A 16,075-nucleotide genomic window follows, 5' to 3' on the forward strand; every position below is an offset into this window, starting at 1 on the left:
TGATAGATAGAAAACCGCTTCCCGGCCCAGATGACTTTTGTTTTTTAGGTACTCGCTCGTGCTGCCCCCCACGAAATGCCACCCCGGGCTGCTGCCCGCTTCACCCATGCCGCTATTACTGAGTAAATCTACTAAATTACTTTACACCACTGCTCATTAACAACAGTATGCTCCCATTATCGCACTCGGTGGATTTCAACAAGTCTCTAGTGTAACTTACACGTCCCCCACTGGGTGGCGGTAATGCGCAACTAACATTGAATGTCGACAACACCCTGAACTCACCGAAGAAGAAGACAGCACCCAGCTTCAGGGCTGAGAAACAGGAGTCGAGTCTGAGAATCGGTCACTGGGTGTAAATGAGGTAAGCAAACAAGACATGTCACTCCTCTATTTTAGACAAATGTACTAATCAAACTAGATCGTTTGAATTTGGCTAGCTAAGTATGCAAGCTAACAACTTTTTGGCTCGAGTTGATTGGTATTAGCAGCAGAGAACCCACTGAAGCTAACGTTAGCAAAGCCAGTTAAATACCCCTAACCAGGGCAAACAGTGTTATGTTATCCATTACCTGCCGTTATGTCTCTATACGAATGCAGGAGCCTGTGTGACAACTGTGTGTGTCCATATGATCCTCTTTAAAACCACTAACATAAATCAAATTTTAATACCTTTATAATGCCACATTCTCCTTGCCTGCCAGTCTAATAGCTCGTCTGTTTTACCTATAACTGATATGTCATTGGAATCAACCTAATGTTTACCTTCCTCTCCTAAGGTCCCAGCTGTGTGCCGTTTGAACACAATTGCAGAAAACAACTTGGAGGTGCAGATTAGCAACATCAAGTTTTACATTAATCTTAAAGCACATGACGATGTCAGATACTACACACTACACACACTATTAGGAGGACTGTATCCAGATCCTTTTTGTTTCAAATCGGAGACAAATGGTTTTGAGTCATGGAGCAAGGTGTTGTCGACAGTCCTGTTATCCTTGTCATCAAAGCACCCAACCAGAAGTACGATGACCAGACCATCAACTGTTACCAGAACTGGACTGTGGAGAAACTCAAAGCACACCTGTCAGATGTATACCCCAGCAAACCGGTGAGTTTTGTTACCCCAGTCATGAGAAGTAAACATGAACAAATGTATTCCTTTTTTCATAGTGTCAAAAAAAAGATACACAGAAGAAGCTGGTGGCATAAACATGTAAAGAATGTTCCCAGCCAGACCCAAACTGTCCACTTCTATATACAATGTTTGTAGAATTTGATCCCAAGAAGTGAGTTGTGAAAGATTAAGTCAAACATTGTGGCACACACCATCATACATGCTGTTCTAAGGTAACTAACATTGCCCTGACCACTTTCTCTTCTTCATTGGGATTTTGTATTGCTTGTCTTGAATTTTTCTTTCGCTTTTATTTGCTTTAGTTTGCTCTTTTTCCATTTGTATGTTGCGCAGGAGCAGATTTTCATTGTCCTAAGCACAATGACAGAAAGATATATTGAAATATATTATTTTGTTGAAAGTGAGATTTATGGTTTACCTCAGAAATAATAGTGGTTTTATCAGGTATTGGAAATATAACTATTTCAGTGCAGGGTTTATATATACAGCCCCGGAAAAAATCAAGAGACCACTTCAGCATTATCATTTTCTCTTGTTTTATTATTTATAGCTATGTCTTTGAGTTCAATTATGTGTATATATTTTTATTGTATTCCTTAACTACAGACAATTTTTCTCTGTGTTGAAATTCAACAAACGCTGGAATGGCTGCCATACATGTAGAGATAAGATTTAAGGAAACATTGGAGTGGTTTCCGGAGCTGTATGTTTGGAGCCATCCTCTGTGGTTTAAATGACCGTCTTTATTATCATGAAAATGCAACAGACCCTTATTTATTCTCTGAAGTGGTAAGATGTTCGGTTTTCAAGTGTCATGGGAGCTGAAAAGGCCTTTGATTCTGTAGATTTGACGTCACAATGAAGGTTAAGGGTTTAGATTCCTGCTTTGTTGTGCTGCTAATCTCACTGTGCTCCCTTTCCTCTGCCTGGGGCTTGTTCTGACGCACTCATGGTAAACACACAAGGACAAACTGCTTCATTGTAAAGCGGTGGGATAATCTCTGTAATGGCTTCCCTTTTGTGAGTGTAATGAGGTGGACATTAACTGTGGAATATTTAACAAATAAGCATCTTGAACCCAAAATAAAAGGGTAGGCTATCTGTTCCATTTTAGATGGCTAGGGTTTGATTAAAAGCATTGTAAATGCCTGAATGGTCGTCCTGTCCATTGAATGCAGGCTTTAAAAAGGACACCATCTGACCTTGTTGCACTGCAAGGTTAATCCACCTTTAAAACCACTTATTTAACCAGCTACTATAATCTCATCCTCATTATGCATTTGATGCCGTGGTCTACTTTTCAGAGATTGCAGTTTTCCGGGTTATTGTTGCCAAGTTTAACTACAATAGTTTATGAAGGGTACAATTGAATGAACTGTTTTCTGTATTCTTTAATCTCCTATGAACCCATTGTCCTTATCATTTTGGATTTTCTAGAGCTCCAAAGACCAGAGGCTGGTGTATTCTGGAAAGCTGCTTTTGGATCACTTTACCTTAAAAGATGTGCTCAGAAAGGTAGGTTTTCTCCATGCTGAATATTGTTTTTAATCTAGTTTAATAATACTAAAACTCACCTCTGTCAAACTCTCCTTGTTTTAGCAGCTGCTTTAAATCTTACACAATAATATTTTAGACAAAAACAGTCTCCCAGCTTTGTGACAACAGTTTGGAGAAGGTTCTTTCCTGTTTTAACATGACAGTGCCACTAGTAAGGTCTAAAAAAAAAGACAGCGCTGTCCTGAACCCCAACAAACACATTTGAAACGCCAAATGAACTTTGACCTGGGCCTTTTCGCGAAACATCAATAATGCTCTTGGGAGTGAATCTCTGCAGCCAGGTTACAAAACCTTGAGAAAAGCCGTTCCAGAAAAGTGGAGGTTTGAAATGTTTTGATGAATCAAATGTTAAAAACTGGCTTAGGTAACATATTATTACAGGTTCCTATAACAGCAGCTGTCTGCACAATTTAAATGGGCTTTCTATTGAACTAGCAAGTGTGATGCGCGGTATGACAGCAATGTTTACTATTAAATGTATTTTCCTGTAATTTTAAAAATGTGTTTTACTCTGCAGTATAGCATTCACCATTATAATCCAATACACCTACTTTTTGAAATTCACTTCCTAAAGCAGTTTAGATTTGGTCAAGTGTTCTAACTGGCTCTCATTAAAAATGTACACCCGTAAAATTGAACTTATTGTTGTTCCTTTGAAAGTGCAATTCTTGGACACTGTTTTATAATGAGTTGTTTTTGCTTCTACAGCAGGATGAGTACCATATGCTCCATCTGGTGTGCGCATCACGAACCCCTCCCTGCTCTCCGAAGCCCCTCCGCAGCCGCGGTAATAAGCCCCAGGAGAACCCGGCTGGTCCCACGGTGGGTCAGCCACACACTCCTCACACATTTCATCATCCGGCTACCTGCAGTAATTTGCATCTCCTTGAGGATTAAAAGAAACAGCACAAGCCTTTCTTCATATGTGAACCATTAACTTCAATTTGTCTTTTTTATGGTTACAGCCCCTTCAAAACTCTACCAGTCCTCCCACTGGTCAGCAAAGCCAGTCCTCTACAGGAGAGAGCAGCGATGGACTCACACAGAGAGCCGGACCCTTCCCTTACCACCAGATGTATCCTCAATTTATGCACAGGTTAGTTTTTGGACTGCTGCAGCTTTGACAACTGCTACAATGCAGAGGTAAATGGTAGTTTAGTTAGCTGACTCACAAAAGCAATTTAAGATAAAAAAAAGACATACAAATAAACCTTTAAGAAGATAACTTCAGACCTAAAGATGATTTAGGTGCCAAATATAACGCGAGCAAGGCAAGTGACATTAACATCAATGACACCAATGACCTATGAGAAGTTTTTCTTTATTCCATGTCTAAAAAACTATTCGCAAATCCTTAAACAAATCTGAAGAGGCCTTAAACTAATTCATCTAAAAATAACCCTCAATTGGTCTTCAATATTTTTTTTATTTTACAAATGTGAAGGACAAATTGCTAAAGGCATCTTGTATTAACGTCATGCAGATCCAGAGAGCGGAATGATTGCGAAATTAGTCTTGATTTTTAATTCAAGTGACATTTAAAGACATTAAAATGTAAAAATAAATGGACATCTCATCCAAGCTGAATGGAACCCTGGAAATGGGCTTTAGCTGCAACTGGATTCTTGAACTCTTTACAATTACGTTTCATGTTAAGTTATGATATGTTTGGCATTTCAAAGTGGGTGTTTTTCTAATGCAATGTCTTTTATTTCCAGCTGGAATCAATACTCCCCTCAGTCCACTCCCCCCACAAACATGCCTGCTTATTACAACCCCATGACACTGATGTGGTGGCAGCAGTTGTACGCCCGGCAATACTACATGCACTAGTAAGTCGCTTCATGTTTCTGGACGTTTACAGAGCCCCTCCAGGGCAAAAATAAAAAGCATTACAACCCCACTTATTCTCTCCTCTGTCTCCCTGCAGTCAGTTCCTGGCAGCCTCCTCTCAACACCTCAGACCTGATCAGCCCTCGACCCACTCTAACCAGCCCGACCCTCTGAGCCAGCGTGCTCAGGCAGATCGCCGTGGCAACCCAGAAGTCCAGATGAACGCCCAGGGAGGAGAGATCCTGAACGAGGAGGAGCTGAACCGGGATTGGCTGGACTGGGTGTACACATTTTCACGTGCTGCCATCCTGCTCAGTATAGTCTACTTCTATTCCTCCTTCAGCCGCTTTGTCATGGTGATGATGGCCATGCTAGTGCTGTACCTGTAAGTGCTCCGTCCTCATTCGGATGTAAAATCATTTGTCTTGGTTCATGTTATCAATCCCTCATAATTGATTGATTGGCTTTTTCTTACTGAAACTACATCAAAACAGTTGATGCATTTGATGTTCCTTGCACATTTTAGGGCATTAGTTCAAATGTTAAAGCTTAAAAAACCTGATAGTAATGGACGGATAATGCTATTTATTGGAATCGGCAGGATATAGAAAGTTTGAAATGTCAGTTGTTTATTCCCGTTTGCAGGCATCAGGCCGGCTGGTTTCCCTTTAACCTGGAGAATGAACTCCAGCTTCCTGGAGACAGAGCCAATCAGGAAGATATGGAGGGAGAGCAACAGAACCAAGACTATCCGGAAATGGTAACCATCTCTCAGACAAGCTTTAACATAAGAAAGGCCTCATACAATTCACTGATGTAAAAATATCCTAAACCATGTAGTCCTAAACTACTGAAGTCACGCTGGAGGATCAAACATGATCCATTGTTTTATACAATATAGATTATATACAAATACAATGTACTGCATTTTAGTGTTACTGTAGAACAACTGATTGTGCTCTTATAACACTATAGGATGGAGTGCTGGACGATGGATCGGACGATGATGGGGACAGTGGAGAGGAAGCAGCAGAGGATCCAAACAGCGCCCCGCAGACGGGCTTTCTGTCCTCTACTTGGTCGTTCATCATCACCTTCTTCATGTCTCTCATCCCAGAGGGGCCGCCAAACGCTGCTAACTGAACCACGAGCCGCCACAGTTCTCCACAAGGGCACATTCTTACTTTACAAAGGAGGAAGAGTATCCTTACTGCTTAGGGAAACTGTTTCTGTTGCAGTAAAGTGTTATGGTTTCCCAATAGTGATCTTTAACTACATATCTAAAACTCTGAGCCAAACAACAAAAGACTGATTTAACCTGGAAAGAGAAAAATGTCACTTCATGTTTTGTTTTCTGGACGAACACTTTCAACTTTCAAATGATACAAACATTTGTTTAACTGCTTTATACAAGGATTGCTAATGACGCCTTGTAATCATAGTCAAAATAATAATAGTGTCCACTAATGTATTGTCTCAGATTTTTTTATGATAGCAGGCACATTTAAAGTAAATATAGCATTGCAGCATTAGGCCTCAAAACCTGAGTCTGTCTTTATTTCTTTTTCAAGAAGCTGCAATATTTGTTGAAATAGTTGTTTGAATTGTAATTATTTTTTGTTATTCTGTTTTATCTAAATAAGAAATGTTATTTTAAAAAAGGGGCCACTAACCCTCTTAGTGAATAACCCTGAGTCATGTAGCGCCTGTGATCATTTACATGGGTGGTCCTGGACTGAGAGTTCATAAAATGTGTCTCAAGACATTGTTTACTGTGTTGAAATGCACCTGAGTGATGATAGCTGCAGAAATGTGATTTTTTTACTCAAGTGAAACAATGAACCACTAATTTTATGACTTCCTGAAAGAACCGAGTTAAATTGAGGGATGGATATTCCACTAGTGATGGAAAATCAAGCAGGACGGCGTTTGTTGGGATTTAAAGTCACGTGGCATAGAGCGAACATAGACACTTTAAATGGTCCTACTGTTAAAGAGAAGCACTGCCACGATTCAGAGTTCCTGTAGGACAAAGCTCACACACCTTACGTGGGTGAAATGGCTGCTGCTGTTAACATGTTAACCAATAATAATCATGTTGAATAAACCTTTCATGGTAATGTTATCGTTTGGTTCTCCTGATTCCCACTAAATAAAACATTTAATTACAACAGCTGATGTAATTGTCCCGCGCCACAGAAAGCATCATAAAAAAACAACTATTTATCTGTTAAATAGACTACAGTCTATCAGTTGTAGCTCCTCTGTGAAGAACATTAGATAATATGCTAATAATGAATGTTCTATTTCATCATACTGATTGGTATTACAAGTCCTCAAACAGTGCACAACAACAAGCAAACATTACATTCAGGATGGATTACGCATTCTTTTTATTGTCCAATATTATTCGTCTTGCCCTTACCTGCTGAAGGTTCTCCATCAAATATAGTCTTCAGCATATCTAGACTTTACACTTCGTATAGCATTGATATTTAAGTGCACTGTTCTAATATCTGTAAAATCACTTTTAAAAACCTGCAGAACGACAGGTGTTCTCACTTATCGCGGCTGAGTAGACCTGCTTCTCGGGGCTACTTGGAAGTTTCCCACCCTAACAAGATCACTACAACGTAAAGAGCAGCGAGGGAGAAGTCAAATCAAACCCAATCTGTACCTGCCCACAGGCCTGAGAGCAGCGCTAATTAGTCCATTAAATGAAAACACCTGTATGCCAGTGAGTGTAACCAAGGTTACTCAGAACATTCAAAGGGCCAGTAGCACTCAGCTGAGACGTGGACGATGGATCTCTACTGCCACCTTTTGTACTCAGGATAAACGTGTTACAAATGGGACAGTCAGGAACCTACCCAATATGTGGAAAATTAACCTTGTAACATTTCTTTTTCATCCTTGAGGACCGAATCAAACCATTTTCAATATTTAAGTTTTAAAGATAACTTATTTTGTTATACATATATTCACCTCATTACTTCTTTCCTTTACAATGCTGCTATTTATTGATGTTGTATGGATGTTTACTTTAATTGGGTTTTCTTTAACGTGTGCTTGCCTCTCTTCCAATATGGTTTTGCGTTTTTTTTTCTGCGCTGTCCCTTTGCTGTACATTTCCCAGCTGTTGGACAAATAAAGGACTTCTGATTCAGATTCAAATGTGGTATTGTGTAATTGTACCCAAGACATGTACCTAGTTGCTAATTTGACTAATTGGCCTTACATGTATTTCTGATACCTCTGCGCTAAGCTAAAATAGATGACATGAGCCTTGCTTATGAATTGGTCCTACAATTAAGGAAAAACATGACGTGTACTGAATACTGGGAAGTTACAACATTTTTTTTATCGTAGTGTGATCTCAGTGATCAGTCTGGAGAAAAAAGAACTAGTCCATTTATTCCCTACCTGAGTACAAAACAGCCAAATTCTCGAGACTCATTTGTGATATAACATATCCCATAAAGCTCACAGGGTGGTTTTAAAAGGAAGACAATAGAAAACACCATGTATTCACTTTTATTGCTTTGCACCAAATGGTCATGACAGAAAGTCATAATTCAAGCCAACAACAGGATGTGTACTAATGCACGTTAACTAAGTGATCCATGTTTTTCTTGATCCACCTCTTTAAGCTAATCTATCTCTGTTGAAACTCATGTCATGTGAAAATAGGTTATTTTTCATCAAAATTAACATTAAATGATTGGTACATTATGCGGGTGTTCCACTGATCGAAATTGTCCGTTAGTGCAGGTAAATAAATAAATCTTCTGAATTACTTACTTGACTCTATTTCAACTTCAGATTTTTAGAAAATAGAGGTTTGGCAGTATGTCATCATCTTTATTCATTTTTGTTGATCACTAAACATTCATTGTCCATTCCAAAACCAGTACCTCAGTATCGTTTACAGAGCTTTTAAATGTGAGAACAAACTAGAGCCGTGACGGCAGAACACACACAGTATTAAGAGTACATGATGTTTGCAATGGAAGATAAATTCAGGTACATAATTCATAAGTCGGCGGCTCAGGCTACGACATTCACACAGACGTGGGATACCACTATGACAGACATAAGCCTCTGAAAATGAGCCGTGTACTAGTTTACTCTTGTAAAGTAATGATGGTCCGTCTTTGGCATGTGTGTGCCATCACGCGTGTACCTGTACATCTGTTCTGAACACTTAAATTATCAGTACAAGACTTACACATAAAGAGCTTCGACAAGGCACGTAAGCTATTGTCCGTATAGTCACTGTAGCTACACACAGAGACGATGACACAAAAATCAGTTCACAAATGAATCTTTGCCTGCATATTAGCCAGGTTCATGAGTCCATACACTGCACAGTATGGAATACTTATTGCTAAAACAGGACCGCACATAGCAGAGTAAGAACAACTTCATAGAATATAATAGTTTTCTTTACATTAACTGTAGAAATATTTTGCATAAAATAATTTGCAACGCTAAACATATCAAAGTATCTTTACACCACACACACACACACTATAACCAACAATAATACAGACAGTATAAAAACTGGTGCATCTAACTGGGTCACGGATATTCTCTTTTTTATTTTTGTAACTTACTATATCTCATGATTTACAGCATTTATTAAAATAGTTGTGAAACCAGCGATGAAAGGATTACAGTGGACAGCTAATTATCACTGCCTTGTGACAAAAAAAAAATCAAGTGACCACAGTCAGAAATCATTCAAGATTCCTGAGTTGTTTTAACTGACATTCGAACAACAGTTTTATAGATATAGTTGGAGGAGTGACCATTTATTTTTTTTACATCGAGTTTAGGTAAGAAACTATACTGGCAAAGTGCTTACTGTACAGTACAGACTTCATATGGCCTCTGAAGTAGGTTTTCTATGACATTACAAATGAAAAGAACACAGTATACATACATAATAATATCACATAAGATAACATATACTGTGAACAGTGAAAACAACTGACCAACTTATGAGCCGCAATATCAATACTGAGTGAGAGGAGAGCTGATCCATGAGAAAACACCACAGAGACGTCTGAGGAGTAGTGTGGTGCAGTAGTAGTAGTATCTGAATGTACCCCCTTTTGGTTTGTTTTATTTACAGGGCCATACAAATTATGAAATATAATCTGTACAGTACTTGAATGGCTTTAATCAAATTTTGAAGCTGGTGTCGTTGCGGGAAAGGTCTTAATTGAACCCTAAATGAATGAAAAACAACAGCAGGGCGACTCATGGTGTAAAATAAACAGTACTGTGATCGGGTAAAACAATAACAGTAAAATTGAAATGAAAATACATAGTGGATTAAAAGTAAAACGTTATTCTACACAGTTCATGATCCTCACCAGTGAGGCCCGTTCCTTTGGCATCTTTCAATGCGGGAAAAATTGCAAGATGAAGAGAGACTTCCACGACAGTGAGCGGCGGCAGCGGGCAGTAACAGCAGAATTCCTTCTTTTCAGTGCATTAGCCATTTGTGCATGTGCTGCACACTTCAAGAGTCGAGTGGAGTGGGACTCAGGGCCCGGGGGTGGTATGGGGGGGGGGAGCTCGCCTAATGCCCCCGGAGAAGGGCACACTGCAGGCGGGTTGTGCTGCTTGAGTTCTATGCCCCCTCTGCCGCTATGATGGCGCTCGTCAGCGGGGTGAAGTGTCATGTGGGAGGAGGTATTGAGAGGGGAGGATTTATCACAGGAAGGTCTCGGAACTGGAACCCCCTCCTGGTGTGTCTGGGCTGATTTCGACTTTAACGCAGGCCATCTTCTCCTGGCTGTTACAGAGACAGAGAACACAAGGCAAGGTGAGCGCTGGTGCTAAGTTATGCGGGGGCTGAGGGATGAGATTTTGTCAGGTAGAGGAGTGACAGATCTGCTCTTAGAACTACATTTTACCACCTACAGTAGAACTCGTTGATGACAGGGTTTATGTGAGGACTGTGATAAAATATTCAGCTGAGGTGAGAATGAGGTTTGTCAACTTTTGAAAAAACGTTTTACGGATTTGGATGGGTACAATAATTTGAGTATTCCTTTAATTAGTACTTAAAGACAAAATAAACCCCTTTCTTTGCTTATAAAGATTTAGACTAACACTCGAGACTCTTTTCATGGACTGTTCTCTCCGGGTTTAAATATTAAACTCATATCTTACCTTCCAGGCAGCAATAAGCTCAGTTTATTTCACTAGTCTAAAAATACTCTGGATTTTTTGGTGAATATGATATCATACAGTGATGCAGTCGGGAGGGGGGCTCTGGGAAACTCTAGGAGATGGCATAGCTACCTTTCACTACGCTTCACAGGTTGAAGACATGTTTCTGTTCTCGAGTTCACAGCTTTCCACGCTGCAGATTTGGCCATTTCATCAGAGATATTTACAACCAAGGGGTCAGTATCAGAACTTCATGCCACAATGCAAACACGCACACAAACCAACGAACACACACAAACATGAAGAACAAAGAGAAGACAGGCATGTAGACATCAAATCAACAGGAGACGTTTAGTGAGAGACGGTTCAAACAAGCAGACACCAACATGCAGAGAAATGAAGAGATGAAAACAAATAAACAGCACAGAATGAATGACAGACAGACAGGACACATACAGTGAGGTCCTTTCCATTAGGGGCATAAGTTATTATTCACAAGCTGAATTTAAACACATTTTTAGTTAGTAAGACAAGGACAAGAGTCTTGCACAGGTCCAGTTCTGCAAATCTGCACAGCTCAGTATCGCAAAACGACCCTATAGACCCTAATTATTACATTCCTGACACGACCTGTTATTAGAAAAGCTGAGACTCAACCCGTGATCACACAGGCTGAACAATCATTCACTAGAAAAGAGCTTCATTTTTGGGAATCGGGGTTCTTCATTCCTTGTTTTTGGAAGGCCAAACAAGGTACCCAACCCAGTGCAGGACTCTGGATAAGGTTATTTCATCAAGACAAATGTTTGGTCAGATGAATTTACCCTCAGAATATCATTAAAGAGAAACAAAACCACACAAAGCGGTGTGTTTTAAAGGCAGCGTTTCTGTTTTTGACGACTGACAGTTTAGGCCATGCGCCAACTGTCTGGTATCAGTGAAGGGTTAGAACACAGCCGTGTGTGTCAGATGTTTTCCATCAGACACACAACCCAGCTACCTCGTCTTCCATTGGGAGGCTGTGGGTCACTAGTCCTATTCTGTATGATCTGTTCAAGATGGACATAATAACACACAGCTGACCACCAGTGTCACATTTACCATTACACATTGTACATGACAACACGATGCATCAGACAATGTGTTTACATCTTTAGTTTATATGTTTACATAGCTACATCTACAAAGTTTCTGGATATTATCACCCATAAAGTCATTATTAGGGGAAATATTGACATAAGGTGTAGTCCTCACACATTTTAAAGCCATTAGCATATAGTTTGATGCCTCAGACCATTCAAAAAAGGAAGTATAAAAGCTGAGCTGCTTGCTGTGACACGGTACTATATGTCTAAATAAAGGATACATCTGATGCCTCACGTAAACTTTTGAAATATAAACTACTTTCCGCCCCAGAACTGGGCCTCAAAGTGCACATTACTCACCTCCCTGAGAGTGTTTTCACGGGGATGGTGAGCAGGTTGGAGCCTTCAAAGTTGACCTTCCGGTTCCCCTCCTCTTCCTCGTGTAGTCTCTTCTCTTCTCCCTGAATCAAAACGGCATTGGAAGCCTAAATCACAAAATAGCCGTCACTGCAGTGAGGCTGGTAAAACACTGGGATGGGGTTACAACTGCTTTTAAACGGCCCGACCTTTTAAATTCATGCCTTTTTTAAGAGGTAACACTTTGGGTTTTAATGATACTTTCTTGCTTTATGTGCAGATATATAGTCTATACCTCTCGCATGTTGTTCATGCTTCAATATTTCAATTTAAAGTTCATGGTCCCTCCTCCTCCATTTTACAGAGTAACCAGATTACTGATATATGTGCGCTGTGACTTCAATTTCAAATCAGCTATTTAAGATCCAATAGCAACATGATTGACATCCACTCCTTATTCCCACAGAGCAATATTGTTACAGTTAGTTTTGACATTTAACTGCAACAAAGAACTTTTGTTAAAGAAAATAATGTTTACCAGCTTTTCTCGTGCTTTCTTTTTCTTGTCGTCCTCTTTCTTCTTTTTGCTTTCTGGTATCAAGTCATCCAGCCAGCTCAGCTCTCTCTTTGTGAAGAAAAAGTCTAGAAGCTTTCGGATGAACACCAGCGCCAGAACCTGGATACACATAGTCAAAAATAATCCAAGATTAACATCAGTTATGCATCATGGTGTTATTAGAAACTTTAATTAGAAACTTTAAACAGTTGAATATTGTGAATCAATGTCTGTCTTTGAGGTCATTACCATCATTGGAAATACAACAGCTGCTGAAGAAGCCTTGATGACCCAGAGCAGCACCAGGCAGGTGAGCTGCACCAGGGTGAAGATGTGGACCTTCCACAGCGGCACGTAGCGCAGATAGATCAGGTCAGGCTGGTGCTTGGCCGGCATGCCAAACAGCTTTATTCTGTCAAAGAACTACGGGAAAAAAATTCAGAGGCTCAGTGAGAGAGGAAAGAAATACTAGCAAAAATAAATGAAACACAAAGGGGGATCAGAGAAAGGGGAAAATCACAAGAGGGAGCACATTAAACAAAAGCTCTGAAGGACTCTGAATTAGGATCAAAGGTTTCTGAAGTACAAGGGGAAAGCTTTGCTTTACCAGTAGCTCATGAATGTTGCTCTGCTCAGAATAAAAAGGAACATCAGAGTAGAGTCTTACTTGAATTCCTTTGAGGGAAGAGACACCCATGTAGAGAAAGACTCCATATAGGACTGGCATTGGAATAAACTGTAAAGAGTAAAAGCATAATTACAGAACAAATCAATTCACTTACAGTTCAGGAAAGAAACGTGGGCTTTTCTACACCAGGTTGAGAAGACGGAAACATGTTCAAAATATTTAACAGATGACTCCCTGAGCACATGGTTGTTACTTAGATAAACATCCTATTTGGTGATTTAAAATATGATATTATTACATTGTTTGTCTTTATCTCACCTTGAGTGCCGATGTCATAAAAACAGAACAACCCATGAGCACAAAGATCATGAATCCAGTGACCCGCTGCTCCCGAATGCCCAGGAACTTGGGCTGCTCTCCTGGAGCGGAGCAGCCAGACTCCACCTTCAGGCTGTTAACGTGGGAGATGGAAAGGACGGTGGCAGCCACGAACCATGGCAGGCCCATGATGGAACACACACCCAGCATTATTGCCACTATCAGCAAATCCAGGTGATAGCCACAGCCTTTCTGTAGGATACAGAGGGAGACAAGAGAGAGTAAGTTTGAGAGCCAGACTGTGGAGACAAATGGAAGTACAGAAAGCAGATCAGGAGCACAGTCTCTAAAAGAGTTTCCTATAACCTTGGAAAAAGAACACCAAATGAGTTCTGTTTGAGTTTCTAGGTGGATTAAACTCAGTTTTAAAATAGCAGCACTCAATGTGGAGGCATAAAATACATCAGAAAAAACTGAAAGAGATTAAAGCATTTCTGTGAGATGAATGTTTCTTGGACGGACACAAGAATAGGTTAGCCTCAACCATAATTAAAGATGACGGCAAAGGAGGGAGAGGGAAAGCTCTTTAGGAATAAAATAAGGTACAGAGGAAAAGAGAGATGTAAAGGGAAAGGACAGTTTGGATGGAAACAGTTTAGAAAATAAAAAACTATTATTTAGTACGTTTTCTGCAATAATAAATGTGTTTAAACATCAACATTCATTTGAAATATGACTAATACGAGTGAAGTGTTTTGGATATTTTATACATTGATGCCACAGGGCTTTATATTAATGAAGGGATCGTCTATCCCACTCACAAAATACTTTTCAGGATACCTACTCCCTACCTACAAATGTGTGTTACTCTAAGATATTACACTGTCAGAAGTAAACCTCCACAGGCCGGTCTGACCTTCAGCTTGTGCTCCTTGCGGTTGATGATGACTGCAGTGATCTGTTGGTCCATAAAGATGAGGATGGTGCAGAGCAGAGCGGGAAGTGCCGCCACCAGCAATGTCCACCAGGGATTCTCTCCTAACGGGTCCATTAGCCAGCCTCTGTTCTTTGAAGTAGGCTGCCGGGAAAAAGGCAGGGAGGGGCTACATTTAGTATACGAGGCATACTTGAAAATATTTGATGATGTGAACATTAGATTTACTACTAAATGTACTACGGCACATTTAGACCTTTGCCTACCTCAAAGCGGTCTGGGACTTTAAGTTTAGGAGAGGGGATCCCCATGAGATAGTCCACCAGCACCATGACCATGATGGTTATAAACACAGCAAAGTCGCTGATGGTGGATCGCACCTAAACAACACAGAAGCACCACAAATTAATGTATGTATTAGGAGCTGCAGCCTTGCAAGGATGTGTGTACACTATTAGAAACAGTGTACACACATCCTTTAACTTCAGGTCACTGTTGAGATACAACAGGTAATAATTACTTTCACGTCAACAGTAAAAGAAAGACAATACAGCACCTGCCTACACAGAGGATCATGTGACAGACTAGCTGGTACAGTGTGGGAGGGTACGAGAAGGTCTTTTCTTTCTGTACACAACGCTGTTCCGACATACTAATGACTGTAAACATTTACATAGAAGCTTACGAGAAGCTTTAAACGTAATCTATTACACGCACAGAGATGTGGAAAAAACACCCTGCTCAGATGGGAAGATATCATGTTTATTTGATTGGAGTTAAAAGAAGAGTGCTCTTAACAAATCTAGCAGACATCTCACCCTGGTTGGGAAATATCTCTCTGTCTTGAACTGCTTAAGAAAGCCGGACAGGAAGAAGGTGGTGAAGAAGAGGATGATGGACCAGAACAGAACGTCTGGGATGTAGGGCCCGTGATGACCGCAGGCAGAACCTATAAACTCTCCATGGAGTGTGTGACACATCTAGAGAAAGAGGAGTAATAGCTTAGTATTGTTATTCATTGCTTTATAAGCTGTGTCTGTACTGTTGTGTTGATGGCAGGACTTTTCCGTTCTAAAAGTAGTTTAGTAAAGCAGGATGTTGGCAGATGTTTGCTCAAAACATCCTATACATGTGAGTGTGATTCCTGCACATCACACTGGAGGTCACTGTGTGCCATCTCACCGTTACGTTGAGGCTGCTCCATGGGATAGAGTCCAGGGTGTATCCCGTCTGGTTCCACTCCTCCACGAGCAGATCCGTGGCGTTGACCGGTGGATAGCACTCGCACCTGGACGACAGAACAAATGGTGAGCGGACTACGTAAGGGGAAAAAATAATTTGGTTCACTTAAAAGTTCATTAAAAGCAGAGGCTGCAGCAGATCTGCTAGCATCAGTTATTTTTAAATGTGTTCTTTTGCAAGGAGGTGATTTTCCCTTCAGCTCTGGGAACAGCTCGAGCCACTGCAATTACAGCTCGCATCA

The 16,075-nt window shown here is 40.4% G+C and overlaps 2 protein-coding genes across 14 annotated transcripts in view; one reads left to right on the forward strand and one right to left on the reverse strand.

The window, feature by feature from the left end:
- The first annotated feature begins 237 nt into the window (after nucleotides 1-237).
- Nucleotides 238-7,696, forward strand: LOC134875479 (homocysteine-responsive endoplasmic reticulum-resident ubiquitin-like domain member 2 protein). Its single transcript, XM_063900084.1, has 9 exons — nucleotides 238-364; nucleotides 780-1,111; nucleotides 2,576-2,653; nucleotides 3,404-3,517; nucleotides 3,661-3,791; nucleotides 4,414-4,527; nucleotides 4,626-4,913; nucleotides 5,174-5,288; nucleotides 5,504-7,696. The coding sequence occupies exons 2-9, from the start codon at nucleotides 965-967 to the stop codon at nucleotides 5,669-5,671; spliced, it is 1,155 nt and encodes a 384-aa protein (XP_063756154.1). The 5' UTR covers nucleotides 238-364; nucleotides 780-964; the 3' UTR covers nucleotides 5,672-7,696.
- Nucleotides 7,697-8,368: 672 nt separating this feature from the next.
- The window catches only part of LOC134875463 (sodium bicarbonate cotransporter 3-like), a 36,583-nt gene continuing 28,876 nt past the window's right edge, over nucleotides 8,369-16,075 (reverse strand). For 7 of the 13 annotated variants that reach the window (XM_063900061.1, XM_063900060.1, XM_063900059.1 and 4 more), the window contains 11 exons: nucleotides 15,775-15,880; nucleotides 15,411-15,572; nucleotides 14,859-14,972; nucleotides 14,575-14,736; nucleotides 13,659-13,910; nucleotides 13,380-13,448; nucleotides 12,962-13,135; nucleotides 12,695-12,832; nucleotides 12,160-12,284; nucleotides 10,847-10,963; nucleotides 8,369-10,334 (listed from right to left, as the gene is read on the reverse strand). In XM_063900061.1, the coding sequence (XP_063756131.1) occupies nucleotides 10,253-10,334; nucleotides 10,847-10,963; nucleotides 12,160-12,284; nucleotides 12,695-12,832; nucleotides 12,962-13,135; nucleotides 13,380-13,448; nucleotides 13,659-13,910; nucleotides 14,575-14,736; nucleotides 14,859-14,972; nucleotides 15,411-15,572; nucleotides 15,775-15,880 (1,501 nt within the window). In that variant the 3' untranslated portion in view covers nucleotides 8,369-10,252. Of the gene's footprint in view, nucleotides 10,335-10,846; nucleotides 10,964-11,714; nucleotides 11,764-12,159; nucleotides 12,285-12,694; nucleotides 12,833-12,961; nucleotides 13,136-13,379; nucleotides 13,449-13,658; nucleotides 13,911-14,574; nucleotides 14,737-14,858; nucleotides 14,973-15,410; nucleotides 15,573-15,774; nucleotides 15,881-16,075 lie in introns of all 13 variants that reach the window. The other 6 variants (XM_063900062.1, XM_063900055.1, XM_063900051.1 and 3 more) reach the window with 5 other exon arrangements.

Source organism: Eleginops maclovinus, chromosome 13, assembly GCF_036324505.1.
Source record: "Eleginops maclovinus isolate JMC-PN-2008 ecotype Puerto Natales chromosome 13, JC_Emac_rtc_rv5, whole genome shotgun sequence".
Lineage (NCBI taxonomy): Eukaryota > Metazoa > Chordata > Actinopteri > Perciformes > Eleginopidae > Eleginops > Eleginops maclovinus.